The sequence below is a fragment of the Chiloscyllium plagiosum genome, unplaced genomic scaffold, assembly GCF_037043375.1.
Source record: "Chiloscyllium plagiosum isolate Xiang-an unplaced genomic scaffold, Cpla_swu_hap1 HiC_scaffold_9, whole genome shotgun sequence".
Taxonomy (NCBI): Eukaryota; Metazoa; Chordata; class Chondrichthyes; order Orectolobiformes; family Hemiscylliidae; genus Chiloscyllium; species Chiloscyllium plagiosum.
The window spans coordinates 22938358-22952503 of NW_028270147.1; the positions used below are offsets into that span (position 1 = coordinate 22938358).

Here is a 14146-nt window from a genome sequence, read left to right on the forward strand (position 1 = left end):
TCAGTTTGCAATCATGAAAATAAGTCTTAGGCAATCTTTGCATTCCAGGATGATCCTAAAAGATTGAGCCATTTAATAGTCAAGAGTATGACCCAGCACGTTTTTTAAGAAGTGGTCTAACCAAATGTGGGATGGAGCTAATGGATCACCATATCCTTTTAAATCTGGGTTACTTGGAGTTAAATTGAACAGAGCTGAGGGTTGTACTAGGGAGATTGACCAGGGTGAATGGGACAAACTGTCTCACTGTGGCTTAGGGCATTGAAGTTGGAGGTGAGAGCACCTCAAGTGAAACAGTTACCCATCTAACTTGTTAATATTGTCACTAATGTCACTACTGCCAGCACTTATTCTGTAACCATCAGATTTTAGGTTTGCTACAAACACAATATAATAAATGTTTACTGCAGTCTCAAATCCTGAAACTATACTTACATGGAGTTATTGTAGTTTGAAACCACACCAGGAGATTCTCCGTGTGTAGGGTAGCGGAAGCAGGGGTTGTTCAGATTACAGAAAATTCCCTGTAACCATGGCAACATTCCTGCAGAGGGCATCGCTTTATTTGGAAAATGGCCTAAGTAGGGAAAACATGCAAAGAAGTTTCAAAATATGTTATCTGCAAGCTTATTCTTCTTAGAAACTTATTTAAATTCTTTTAAAACAAAGCTGCCGATTCCAAAGAAAGGAGCTCTGTTTCTCATTCTGTTTCTTTTGATTATATTAATACTTCAGCTAAAGCAAGTGTCCTTGGAACTGTATCAACTATTCAGTTTCAGCCCAAGCACCAGAAAGCTTCTCCGTGCCATAGCTCTGTTGCTGCCATTCTGTGTCCATGAAATATGCACCTCTTGGGGAAAGAGATTGATGAATGAGGGCAGCTTGTGGCATGCAGTTATTATTCAGACCAAAAACAGATGGGGAGTCCTGCCAACATTATCCACTTGTAAAATCTTACACTCAGCAGCTCCTCGTGAAACACTGTTGTGTTCAGTTTCGAGCTGATACGACTGGAGAGTCAAAGTGATGACTAGTCTTCCTGGCATCAAATTACAGGGAAGCAATTTAGAAACAACGAGAAATGTTACAGCGTTTGCTCTTACTCACATTCATGTTGTTGGTAGAGTGGGTTTGATTTCCGTAACCAAACCAAAACAAAGAACAGTGAGAGGGGCCAGACGAGTTCCACTAGAAAACGGAGCTAGTAAAGATTATAAAATAGGGATTAGTTTAAGAACAATGTTAAAAAGCAACAAGTTCATGTTGAGAGAAAAAGCCCTTACAATTTCAGGTTTCCTCCCGGTCAAATTCAATTTTATCTCAATTATTTTCCATTACATCTCCTAACCAGGTAAATAGTTGATCACATCAATAACTTTTGAAAGTCTCTTTCAAGTTGGATGAGCTGAGAACAGATGTTACATTTTACTGGTATTGCAAGTCTAACATAACACACATTTCAGAATGCAGGCCCCTGCCCCAATGTATTGTAACTAATTTGCACCACTTTAAAACAAGTTATGCTGCATTTCAGGACTGATGTGTGGACTTAGTTCATGGTTACTAGGAGCTGTATCCCAAATAAATATAGCTAGAGGCAAATTACATTGGCACTGGTCAGCTCTGATCAGTTTAGCATTCAGAAAAAAAATCAAGTCAGCAGTGTCTTTGACCGACAAATGACATATCCCAGAGAAAGGATCAGGAACAAATCACACTTCTTGTCTTAATAGACTTAAGGAAAGCTTTCACTGCTGTGAGCACAGCACTATACTTGCCAAGCACAGGTGACATGGAAGTGATAATGCCATTGGTTAATAGAACGATGGCTCGTCATCAAACCAGCATTTAACTGTCTAGATCAATTAGTGATATTCCCTCACATCTTTTCCTGGATTGTCCATATGCCTGACATATCCAATGGAGGCAGCAGTGTAGTAGTAATGTCACTTGACTAGCATCCAGAACCCAAGGCCAATGATCTGGGGACATGGGTATAAGTCCCACCATGGCTGGAATAAAGAGCTGGCTCAATGAGAACCACTTAACTGTTGTTGATTGTTGTTTAAAAACCCATCTTGTTCACTAATGCCCTTTAGGGAAGGAAATCTGCCATCTTCACCTACTCTGAGCTACCCGTGACTCCACAGCAATGTAGTCGACTCTTTAGTTGCCCTAATTTAGGTAATTAGGAGCAATAAATGCTGACCTAGTTAACATCCCATTAATGAGTTTAAAAAATTAAAATTATTGGCATCAACATGTTAAAGATACATTGTGATCCGAGAATTCCTCTGTATGTGATGAAGGTATCTCAGTTCACTGAGAGTTAAAAATGACCTTCAAGGTGTATGGGCAGAACTCAGATCGTGAGCAATAAGATTATTGGAGGTGGAATCTTCCACTCTCATTGAAGGATATTTAATTAGCTGTGCTGATGTTGCAATAGAACCCTCGACCTACTTGCTTGAAGGTCTGTGAGGGAAATCCCATAGTTGGCCTTTTCATGTCACTGTCAATTGAGTCCCTTCAGTGACCAAATAATGTCCATTCAGGGTCTTAATTCACCTTTGTTGAGGTGAACTCAGCTGCAGGAGGATCTGTCGCCATGCAGTCAGTTTGTGAGAGAGAACTGATGTCCCTCAGTCAAAAACACTTTGAGTTTTCTGGGCATCAGGATGTGGTATCTGCTGAAAGCCATTTCCCTGCCCTTGCTACCAGACTGTCTGTCCATCTCACCACAACTGCAGCCCCCATCACCACATAACCTCTCTGTGGCTTGCGCCACTCTGTGATCCTGGTACACAGGTGGTTGTATTTCCTATAGAAACCCTGCTGCTCAGCACAACCACCGTTGGCCAATCAGTGGCCATCAGCTCTCAGACGGTGTCTAACTTTCATATTACAGCACGATAGCTTACAACTGCCTGCAGCACTGTCCATGTATTATTCCTTACCAAAGATGTCTGGGAACATCAGCCTTTGCACAGTCTAAAGTAGCTATCTATTCCAATGAACTAGGCATTTTGCTTTATCAAGCTCCAGGCCATCTTAGTAAATCATCCGTATAAGTGCACTAAACAATCACTCAACACCAGGTTATAGTCCAGATTATAGTGTGATGTTTATCTTTGTACACCCCAGTCCAACACCGGCATCTCCAAATCATAAACAATCGCTATAACCGTTCTTATATTAAATAGCTAGCAGCTATCTTCCATGGCATTGGGATATAGTATAAATCTAAATTCCCAAAGCCTAATTATTATGTTAACTTGTTGCAACTAACTTACATTCTTATTCAACTTCTATTTAATCTAAAACCTGTTTGTATTTAGTTTGCTTGGTACAGATATTGGCTATGGTAATGATGACAAACTTGTCAGTAACTGGTACAGAATAATGTAAGGAGTGAATCTACCTCTGTTAGTTGCACTGAGCAGGCTCCTACAAATTGAAATGTCCGCTACGCACAAACTGAGGGCAATACCCACTTCTGTGCTATTAGATTTGCTGTCAAAATCTTCAAACAGTTGCATCTTGTTGGGTGAGGTGTAACTGTATTTTTAACAGTTCACTAACTTCAAAATTACTACAAAACATCTTCACTGATCCTGATAAACTAATTTTGTAGGTGGAAGATCGAATTTCTCCATAATGTGATAAAGTTAGGATGTTTTAATTTTTCTGCTTCATTAAAGGCTTGTTTGTTTTTACTTTAGTCTAATCTGAAATCAGTCATAAACATTTATGACATTATCTGAAAATATTGATTATAAATAAAGGATAGATCAATACTTTTAACTCAGTGGTGCTGGAAGAGCACAGCAATTCAGGCAGCATCCGAGGACAGGCAAAATCGACGTTTCGGGCAAAAGCCCTTCATCAGGAATATTCCTGATGAAGGGCTTTTGCCCGAAACGTCGATTTTGCCTGTCCTCGGATGCTGCCTGAATTGCTGTGCTCTTCCAGCACCACTGATCCAGAATCTGGTTTACAGCATCTGCAGTCATTGTTTTTACCTCAATACTTTTAACTGTCTGTTGGCTGTGTGCGAACCATAGGGATATCATTGGCTTTAATCTGTTTGCACCCATAACTGCTGTTGCATTTCAAGACATCTCTTGCACTTGAGATCAGATTTAAACAGCGACAGATAAGGGAAAAAATGCCTCTATGATCGCTACATCTTTGTGGGCAATCTTTTTGATGTCCTTTGCCTAATCACTGATTGTAAAATTCAGACAGAAGTCACAAGACACCAAGTTCAACAAATTTACTTGAAATCACAAGCTTTCAGAGCACTGCTCCTATGTCAGATAAAGTCTTCACCTGATGAAGAAGCAGTGTTCTGAAAGCTTGTGATTTCAAATAAACCTGTTGGACTATAACCTGCTATCATGTGACTTCTAACTTTGTTTATCTCAGTCCAACACCAGCATCTCCACATCATGTAAAATCCAGACCATTATTGTACTAAACATTTTCACTGCATTCACCACAGTAGTTGGATAATGAATTTGGTTTGAGGAATAATTACAATTTCTAAATAGTCCCATTTCTAAATAAAAGGGCATTGTGGAATTCTCATATTGGTAACTGGTGTTGGCTGCTAAAGGATAGAGTTCGGGCCAAATAGAGGAGAGAACTTCCCTTTGTGTGCAATTTCAGAATTGTATTCAGCTTCTTACCTGGTAACTGACTGCAAGCCAGATATAAGCAAAATGAAATCTGAATCATCTGATTAAATACAATGTTCCTCTGTCTATATCTCAACTCACAAAAAGTCACAAAAAGTCCCATTCACCTTTGACGCTGGTGCTCACTGACCCACCTTAGCCCCTGGCTAAGCAACACCTGGATTTTAAAATTCTCATCCCTGTTTTCAAGTCACAATGTGTGGCCTTGCCCATCCCTATCAACCTTATAGCTCTCTAAGATATCAGTGCTTTTTCAATTCTGGCCACTTCAGTATCTCTAATTTAAATCATTCCAGCATTGGCGACTGGGCTGCAACCTCAGAAATCCCCTCCCTAAAACTTTCCGCCTGTCTTACCCCATTTAGGGCTATCCTTAAACCCACCTCTTTGACGAAGTATTTGGTCATGTGTGTATGTGGTTTGACATCAAATTTCATTTGACGATATTCCTGTGCAATGCTTTTGGATGTGTGTTGAGGGTGCTGTATGGATACATGTTGCAGTCGATAAAGTAAAAATAGCTAACTGATCTCATTGACAATCTGCTGGTCCAATGTCTGGACTTGTTTACACAACATTTGATCCCTTATTAATGGTCTCTTTATTCTACTTCCTTTCTCCTGTTAAGTGATGTGGGAATGAATGCAAGCCTTTGTTCAGGCACTGACCTTTTGTCTCTTCCTGAGCGTCCAGTTCTTCCAAAGCAGCAGAGAGATCTGATTGGAGGAGCTCATTCTCTTGCCTCTCTCCCACTACGGTCATTTAGTGTGTGCAATTCTACAAAATAAACAGCAACCCCTGAAGACATCAGCTTTACAATTGACTGAAACAATTGAATTATTTTTAAAAACAGGAAGGAGGTACAGTTCAGGAGATGCTGGTGCTGGATTCAGACATCCTTAAACCTCTGTAAATAGCTGGTTAAACCAGTGATTAGCTAAACTACACAGAGCAGGAGAGTCGCAGAATGTTTGGCAGAGTTAGCCACTAGAACAGCAGAGGTGCTGAAAGCTGAAACAAAACAAATCGGAAATGAAAACACAAATCACAGAAGTGAGTTTGGTAGGAGCACTCATTCCTCTGAGTCATAAGATTGTGGATTCTAATCCCACTCTGCAGGTCTTAAGCACAGAAATCAAACCTGATCTTTCAGTGCAGTCCTGAGGGAGTGTTGCATTTTTGTGATCTGCTTTGGATAACATACAAAACGTTGGCTCTTATTGTCTGTTTGGGTGGCTGTGAAAGATCCCATGGCATTATTTTAAAGCACAGGGTGAGAACCACCTCTCGTGCCATTGCTGAATCTTCCAAATTCAGCAGCAAGAAAGCGGGGTGGTGTCCAATAGTAACATCCTCTCACAAACTGAAATGCCCAGCATCAAAGTGTTAAACACTTGAAAGCAGCTCCCCTGGGCAGGTCTGCTTATTCAAATGCTTGACACAATACTCCTGATTTTGGATTAGTGGTGCTGGAAGAGCACAGCAGTTCAGGCAGCATCCGAGGAGCAGCAAAATCGACGTTTTGGGCAAAAGCCCTTCATACTCCTGAAGCAACTGTCATGGTGGCACAGTGGTTAGCATTGTTGTCTCACAGCACCAGATACCCAAGTTCGATTCCACTCTTGGGTGAAGATCTGTGTGAAGTTTGCACATCCGCCCCCTGTCTGTGCAGGTTGCCTCCAGGTGCTCCTGTTTCCTCCCAGAATGTGCAGGTTAGATGGATTGGCCATGGGAAATGCAGTGTTACAGGGATAAGGTAGTGGGGTAGTTCTGGGTGGAATGCCCTTCAGAGGGTCAGTGCAGACTTGATGGGCTGAATGACCTGCTTCTGCACAGTAGCAATTCAATGATTCTATGAACTGCTTTACCCAGAACTCAGGAAACATTACCATGATGATGGAGAAGTGCCTTAGGGATGTCCTTTAAGTATCCTTGAAGAAATCGTCAAAACACATGGGACTCCCTGACTTGTTGGCTGACCAAGGGTTCATTCAGGATAGCACTAGAAATTTTGAAAGACTTCATCCATAACATGTAAGTAGGAAGTGAAGGTGTTGGCGACAGCATTAATCCCCAAACCATTCATCTACCTGACAATCTGAGCACCATTGACCCCTGACATGGCAGAGTGTGCAGATTGATCTTATTGGCCATTTCAAAACCCCTTCAACCAGAATGGAAGCAAATTACCCACAATCTCAGAGGGACTGCCTCGAAGTAAGGATGTTTGTGGGAGTTTGCTTTGTGCAAATTGGCAGCTCTGTTTGCTGCATTACACCAATGACTGTCCATTGAAAGTGCTCCATTGGTTGTAACATCCTTTGAGATGCCTGGTGAGAGGCGTTATATAAATATGCCGTTTTAAGGAAATGCATAGCAGGTGAATAAATAGCAGTATTACATAAAGAGAAATGGCAAGTTAATACTTCAAATATTAATGACTTTTTTTTAGATCGCTTTTAAAAGTAATTTCATAGAACCTCTACAGTGTGGAAACAAGCCCTTCGGCCCAACAGGCCACACCGAGGAGTATCTCACCCAGACCCATTCCACTCTATAATTTTCCTGACAAACGAACCTAGCCTACACATCCCTGAACACTATGAACAATTGAGCATAACCAACTCACCTCACCTTTAGACTGTGGGAGGAAACCCACACAGGCACAGGGAGAACATGCAAACTCCACACAGTCAGTCACCCAAGGCTGGAATTGAGCCCAGGTCCCTGGGGCTGTAAGGTGGCAGTGCTGTCTGTTTCTACAGTAGCACCAGTAGGAGAGATGAAGAACTAGGGCAGACCTGAAAAGAAACCAGAAAACACCAAGGCCTCCATTTTTATTTCAAGAACATATCAAACAACTCTTGACATTTCATTTCAAGCTAAAACTTATTCCTGGAATACTACTGGCAACATTCTCTCTCAGAGAGTACAGTCCTGGGAGTTTTGTTCTTAGAAATCCCAGTGCAGAAAGAAGCCATTGTGTCAGTATTGGTACAGGATTATTTTGGAGCTTTACAACTTTTCTGCTTTAAGCCTTTTTCATAGATTCATTGAATAATACAGCACAGGAGGAGTCCATTCAGCCCACTGTGTCTGTGCCAGCTCTTTGGTGCTGGTATCCGATTAATCCTACCCACTGAGCCTTCAGAATAGCCCTGTAACCCTATTTTGTTCTTTCAAGTATTTATCTAATTCTCTTTTGAATGCAACTATTGAATTTGCTTCCACCTTCCTTTCAGGCAGGACATTCCTGATCACAGCAATATAAAGAAAACTCTGTTTTTTGCCAGTCATTTTAAATCTGCATCCTTTGCTACCCTGACTATTTTGGACTGAAAGCAGTCTCTTCTTATTTATTTCATCAAAACATTGAATGACTTTGAACACTTCAAACAAATCTCCTCTTAACTTTTCCCATTCTAAGAAGAATAACTCTGACTTCTCAAGGGTCTCCACATAACTAAAGGCCTCATCTGTCTCAGCATTTTAATAAAATTCTTCTGCACTTTCTCTAAGGCATTGACATTTTTCATAATATTGGAATTGGACATGCTGCTGCAGCTGAGGTCTAACCAGTGTTTATAAAGCCTTAGCAAAACATCCTGTTCTCTATGCCTCTATTTATAAAGCCAAAGATCCCAAATGCCTTTTAACAGACTTCTCAACTTATCCTGCTACCATCCAAAACTAGTACCCTAGGTCTCGGTTCCCGTGCCTTCTTTAAAATTTATGTTACATTCCTTTGCCTCATTCTTCCCACAAAAATGGATCGCTTCAGGGATATGTGAAGGGGAACAGAGTGGTGAAGCCAAATGTAGGTCCCTTGCAGTTAGAATCAGGTGAATTCATAATGGACAACAAAGAGATGGCAGACCAATTGAACAAATACTGTGGATCTGCCTTCACTAAGAAGGACACAAGTAACCTTTAGGAAATGCTGGTGGACAGAGGGTCGAGCATGAAGGAGGAACTGAAGGAAATTCTTATTAGTCAGGAAATGTTATTGGGGAAATTAATGGGATTCGAACCTGGTAAGTCCCCAGGGTCTGATGCTCTGCAACCCTTAAGGAAGTGGCCCGAGAAAGAGCAGATAAATTGGTGATCATTTTCCAGCATTCTATATGTTCTGGAAGAGTTCCAATGGACTGGAGGGTAGCTAATGTAACCCCACACTTTAAAAAAGGAGGGAGAGAGAGAATAGACAATAGTAAGCACATTAGCCTGAGACTGTCTGTGGGGCAAATGCTGGAAATTGAAGTTTAGCATCGATAAGTGTGAAGTTATCCATTTCGGTCAGATGAATAAAAAGGCATCTTATTATCTAACTGGAGAGAAATTTCAGTGCTTCAGTGCAGAGGGATCTGGATACCCTCATACATTAATTGCATATTCCTCATGTGAGGAACAGGAAGATGGCCAGAGTGAGGGTAGGGCCAATCAGAGGGAGTGGAGGGAATTGGAGTCAGAGGAAGTAGGGAGGTCCTTAATGAATACTTTTCTTCAGTATTCACTACTGAGAGGGACCTTGATGTTTCTGAGGACAGCATGAAATAGACTGATACGCTCGAACAGGTTGATGTTAAAAAGGAGGATGTGCTGAAAATTTTAAAAAACATCGAAGGATAGAGAAATCTCCTGGGCCAGATGGGATACACCTTAGGTACTGCAGGAAGTGAGGGAAGAGATTGCTGTGCATTTAGTGATGGTCTTTATGTCCTCACCATCCACTGGAGTAGTGCCAGATGATTGGAGGGCAGCAAATGTTATTCCCTTACTCAAGAAGGGGAATAGGGATAATCCTGAGAATTATGGACCAGTCAGTCTTATGTCTATGGTGGGCAAAGTATTGGAAAGGATTCTGAGAGAAGGATTTATGATTACTTGAAAAACCAAAGTTTGATTAGAAGTAGTCAGCATGGCTTTGTGAGGGGCAGATCATGCCATACAAACCTTATTGAGTTATATGAGGATGTGACAAAACACATTGCTGAAGATAGAACAGTGGATGAGGTGTATGTGGGTTTTAGCAAGGCATTTCATAAGGTTGCCCATGTAAGGAGTGATAGGATACAGGAAAACCTGTCTGTCTGGATACAGAATTAGCTGGCTCATAGAAGACAGAGGGTGGTGGTAGATGGAAAGTATTCAGCCTGGAGCTTGGTGACCAGTGGTGTTCTGCAGGGATCTGTTCTGAGACCTCTGCTCTTTGTGATTTTTATAAATGACTTGGATGAGGAAGTGGAAGGGTGGTTAGTAAGTTTACCGATGACACGAAGGTTGGTGAAGTGGTGGATAGTGTGGAGGGCTATTGTAGGTTGCAACAGGACTTTGACAGAATGCAGAACTGGGCTGAGAAGTGGCAGATGGAGTTCAACTGTAAAAGTGTGAAGTCATTCACTTTCAAAGGTTGAATATGAATACAGAATACAGGGTTAAAGGCAGGATTCTTGGGGAGTGTAGAGGAACAGAGCAATCGTGGGGTTTAGGTTCATTGATCCCTCAAAGTTGTCACCCAAGTCAATAGGGTTGTTAAGAAGGGCTTTCATTAACAGGGGGATTGAGTTTAAGAGCTGCAAGGTTATGCTGCAGCTCCATAGAGACATGGTTAGACCACACTTGGAATATTGCGTTCGGTTCTGGTTGCCTCATTATAGGAAGAATGTGGAAGCTTCAGAGAGGGGTAAGAGGAGATTTACCAGGAAGTTGCCTGGACTTGAGGGCATGTCTTATGACGAAAAGTTGAGGGAGCTAGTGCTTTTCTCATTGGAGTGAAGAAGGGTGAGAGGTGACTTGATAGAGATGTACAAGATGATGAGGCATAGATAAAGTGAATAGCTAGAGACTTTTTCCCATGGCAGAAATGTCTGTCACAAGGGAGCATAATTTTAAGGTGATTAGAGGAATGTTTAGGGGAGATGAAAGAGATAGGTTCTTTACACAAAGAAGGGTGGGTACTTGGAATGTACTGCCAACAGTGGTAGTAGAATCAGGTACATTAGGGACATTTAAGCGATTCTTGGATAGGCACATTGAAGATAGCACAATAAAGGATATGAAGGTTATTCTGATCTTAGAGTAGGATAAAAAGTCGACACAACATTGAGGGTCGAAGGGCCTGTACTATACTGTTCTACGTTCTATGTAAAACTAGTATGCAGGTACAGCAGGTAATATGGAAGGCAAATGGAGTTTTGGCATATATTGCGAAAGGACTAAAGTATGTATGGAGGAAAATGTTGCTGCAACTGTACAAGGCATTAATGAGACCGTAGTTGGAGTATTCCAGACAATTTTGGTTCTCTTATTTGAGGAGGGATGTAATTGTATTGGGATCGAAAAATGTGGTGCTGGAAAAGCACAGCATCTCCAGGAGAATCTGAGGAGCAGGAACAGCAACATTTCAGGCATAAGTCCTTCATCAGAAAGGACTTATGCCTGAAACATCAATTCTTCTGCTCCTCAGATGCTGCCTGACTTGCTGTGCTTTTCCAGTGCCATGCTTTTTCACTCTGACGCTCCAGAATCTACAGTCTACTTTCTCAGAGAAAGCTCACTAGATTGATTTGAGTCTTATGAAGAGGGACAGAGCAGTTTAGGCCTGTACTCTCTGGAGTTTAGAAAAATGAGCTCAGTAGTCGTGGCTGAGTGGTTAAGGCGATGGACTTGAACTCCATGTGGGTTTCCCATTGCAGGTTTGAATCCTACTGACTACGTTTGAGAACTGAGGGCAAGTAGGTGACGGGGTTTACTTCTCGTCTTCTTGGGTGGCACGGTGGCTCAGTGGTTAGCACTGCTGCCTAACAGCGCCAGGGATCTGGGTTCGATTCCTGCCTTGGGCAACTGTCTGTGTGGAATTTGCACATTTTGTGTGGGTTTTCTCCAGGTGCTCTGGTTTCCCTCCAGAGCACAATCCAAAGAGATGTACAATTTAGCATGGCCAATCCAAGAGAATTGGCCATGCTAAATTGTCCATAGTGTTCAGGGATATGTAGGTGCATTAGTCAGGGGAAATATAGATTATTAGATTACATTACAGTGTGGAAACAGGCCCTTCGGCCCAACAAGTCCACACCAACCCGCCGAAGCGCAACCCACCCATACCCCTACATTTACCCCTTATCTAACACTACGGGCAATTTAGCATGGCCAATTCACCTGACCTGCACATCTTTGGACTGTGGGAGGAAACCGGAGCACCTGGAGGAAACCCACGCAGACACGGGGAGAATGTGCAAACTCCACACAGTCAGTCGCCCGAGGTGGGAATTGAACCCGGGTCTCAGGCACTGTGAGGCAGCAGTGCTAACCACTGTGCCACCGTGCCACCCATAGGGTAGGGGGATGGGTCTGAGTGAGTTACTCTTTGGAGGGTTGGTGTGGAGTTGTTGGGCCAAATGGCCTGTTTCCTCACTTTAGAGATTCTATGATAAATGAGAGGAGATCTAATTGAGGAAGATAAGATGCTACACTGAATTGACAAAGTGGACATAGAAGGATGATTCTTCATATGGGGCAGTCTAGAATGAGGGGGTCACATATTTAAGATAAGTGGTAGCAGATTTAAAACAGGAATGAGGAGAAATTTCTTCTCTCATAGGGTCATGAATCTGTGTCACTCACTACCTCCACAGTGCAATGGATGCTGGGACATTGAATTAATTTAAGGAGGAGATAGATAGATTTTTAATTAGTAACAGGTTGAAGGGTTTTGGAGAGCAGGCAAGGAAGTGGAGTTAAGGCTGAGATGTCATCAACCATGATCATATTGAATGGTGGAGCAGGCTCAAGGGGCTGAATTGCCTAGTCCTGCTCCTAGTTCTTGTAATCCTTTGTTCTAACCTTTGCTCACAACAGAAGACAAAGTCCAAATGAACTGAGTGACTATTCTACTTTGAGGACTGTAAAACTTTAACATACATCCCCTCCATTTATTTTCATCCTATCCAATGATGTCACTTTCAACTCATTTATTGATTCATTGATAGTATCCTCTTCTGTAGTGAATTTAGATGTAGATTGTGCTCAGTCATGACCTTGCCTCCATAAAAAAAATTGCCTTTTCTGTCCTTAAATAAACCTCAGCTTTCCCTTTAGTATTTATTAGCCAACCTTTTAATACTCATCTTTCATAATTGGTTTTTGAGTTCTCTTTTCTGGTAGCCACTAATGCACTTGTGTAATTTCTGTTTGTCCATCTAATTCTCTTTTATTTAGATCGCCACTTTAGATGTCAGGTCATGTTGACAGAATTGTTAATAAAACATGTGATATCCTGGGACCTATGAACAAGGGCATAGAATAGAAGTGCAAAGAAGTTATGTTAAACCTGTCCAAGATGTCACCATAGTCCCAGACAGTCTCTCTCTCATTAGAGATAGATGACTAATGCTGAGTTTAACCAGAGTGTCACTACAACTCAGGTGAGGGGTACAGTTGAGAAGGCAGGAACTTCATGGTGACCATAGCTCATGCATGAATTGAACCTGTGCCGTTAGCATCAGTCTGCTTTGCAAACCGGTTTCCCAAGCAACTGATCTAATTGATCCCATAATAGGCTAACGAAACAACAGCAACAGCTTTTTCAGGCAGTGACTGTTTAGGATCTAGAAAGCACAGCATGAGCGTATAGTGGAGGCAGATTCAATTGAGGTATTCAATCGGAATTGGATTATTATCTGAAAAGGAAGTATGTGTGGAGCTCCCGGAAGAAACAAGGGAGAGACTCAAAGAGAATTATTCTTTCGAACAGCCAGAATAGATGCAGTGGACTAATTGGTTCCAGCAAAGAGGGAGACCATTCTATGATTCCGAGATTGATTCCTCTACGCCTCTATATTCAGTTTGCTTCACTAATTTTTTTTAAATTCACTCACGGGATGTGTTTGTCGCTGGCTGGCCAGCATTTATTTAGTCCCTAGTTGCCCAAAAGAAAGTGATGGTGAACTGCTGCACTCTGTGCATTGTACGTTGACCCACAATATCCTTAGGGAGGGAATTACGGATCTTAAATTTGTCTTAAGCTTTCTTTTTAGCCAAGTGAACAAGTATGTTACAAAGCAAAAACAAATAACCAGATATTTAAAAACTTGAAGAACTGTGGATGTTGGAAATTAGAAACAAAAACAGAAATTGCTGGAAAAGCTCAGCAGGTCTGGAAGCATCAGTGGAGAGAAATCAGAGTTAACGTTTCGGGTCCAGTGACCCTTCCTTAAAACAGGATGACAACATTCTTCATGCTAAAATGCTCAAAACTCTACAAGCACAAAAAGGTTCATATTTGAACTAGGTTTGGATAAGTCCTGATACAACTGAAATAATTTCAGAACTGGCCAACCCCATCATGCCCAGAGCAACCAGAGCAACTCAAAGGTTTGACTAAATTATACCCTTTAAAATGCAGCATGGAAACATATTAATGTTGTCCTTTCAACACATAGTTTGGG

The 14146-nt window shown here is 41.7% G+C and overlaps 1 protein-coding gene across 5 annotated transcripts in view; it reads right to left on the reverse strand.

The window, feature by feature from the left end:
- The window catches only part of LOC122554192 (ATP binding cassette subfamily A member 4b), a 151409-nt gene that overhangs the window by 126767 nt on the left and 10496 nt on the right, over positions 1-14146 (reverse strand). For 3 of the 5 annotated variants that reach the window (XR_015758111.1, XM_087990480.1, XM_087990477.1), the window contains exons 2-4: positions 5369-5477; positions 1108-1201; positions 436-577 (exon numbers count right to left, since the gene is read on the reverse strand). Coding sequence is in view for 4 of the 5 variants with exons in the window: in XM_087990480.1 (XP_087846606.1) it covers positions 436-577; positions 1108-1201; positions 5369-5434 (302 nt within the window). In the remaining variant the exon portion in view is untranslated. Of the gene's footprint in view, positions 1-435; positions 578-1107; positions 1202-5368; positions 5478-7329; positions 7502-14146 lie in introns of all 5 variants that reach the window. The other 2 variants (XM_087990479.1, XM_087990478.1) reach the window with 2 other exon arrangements.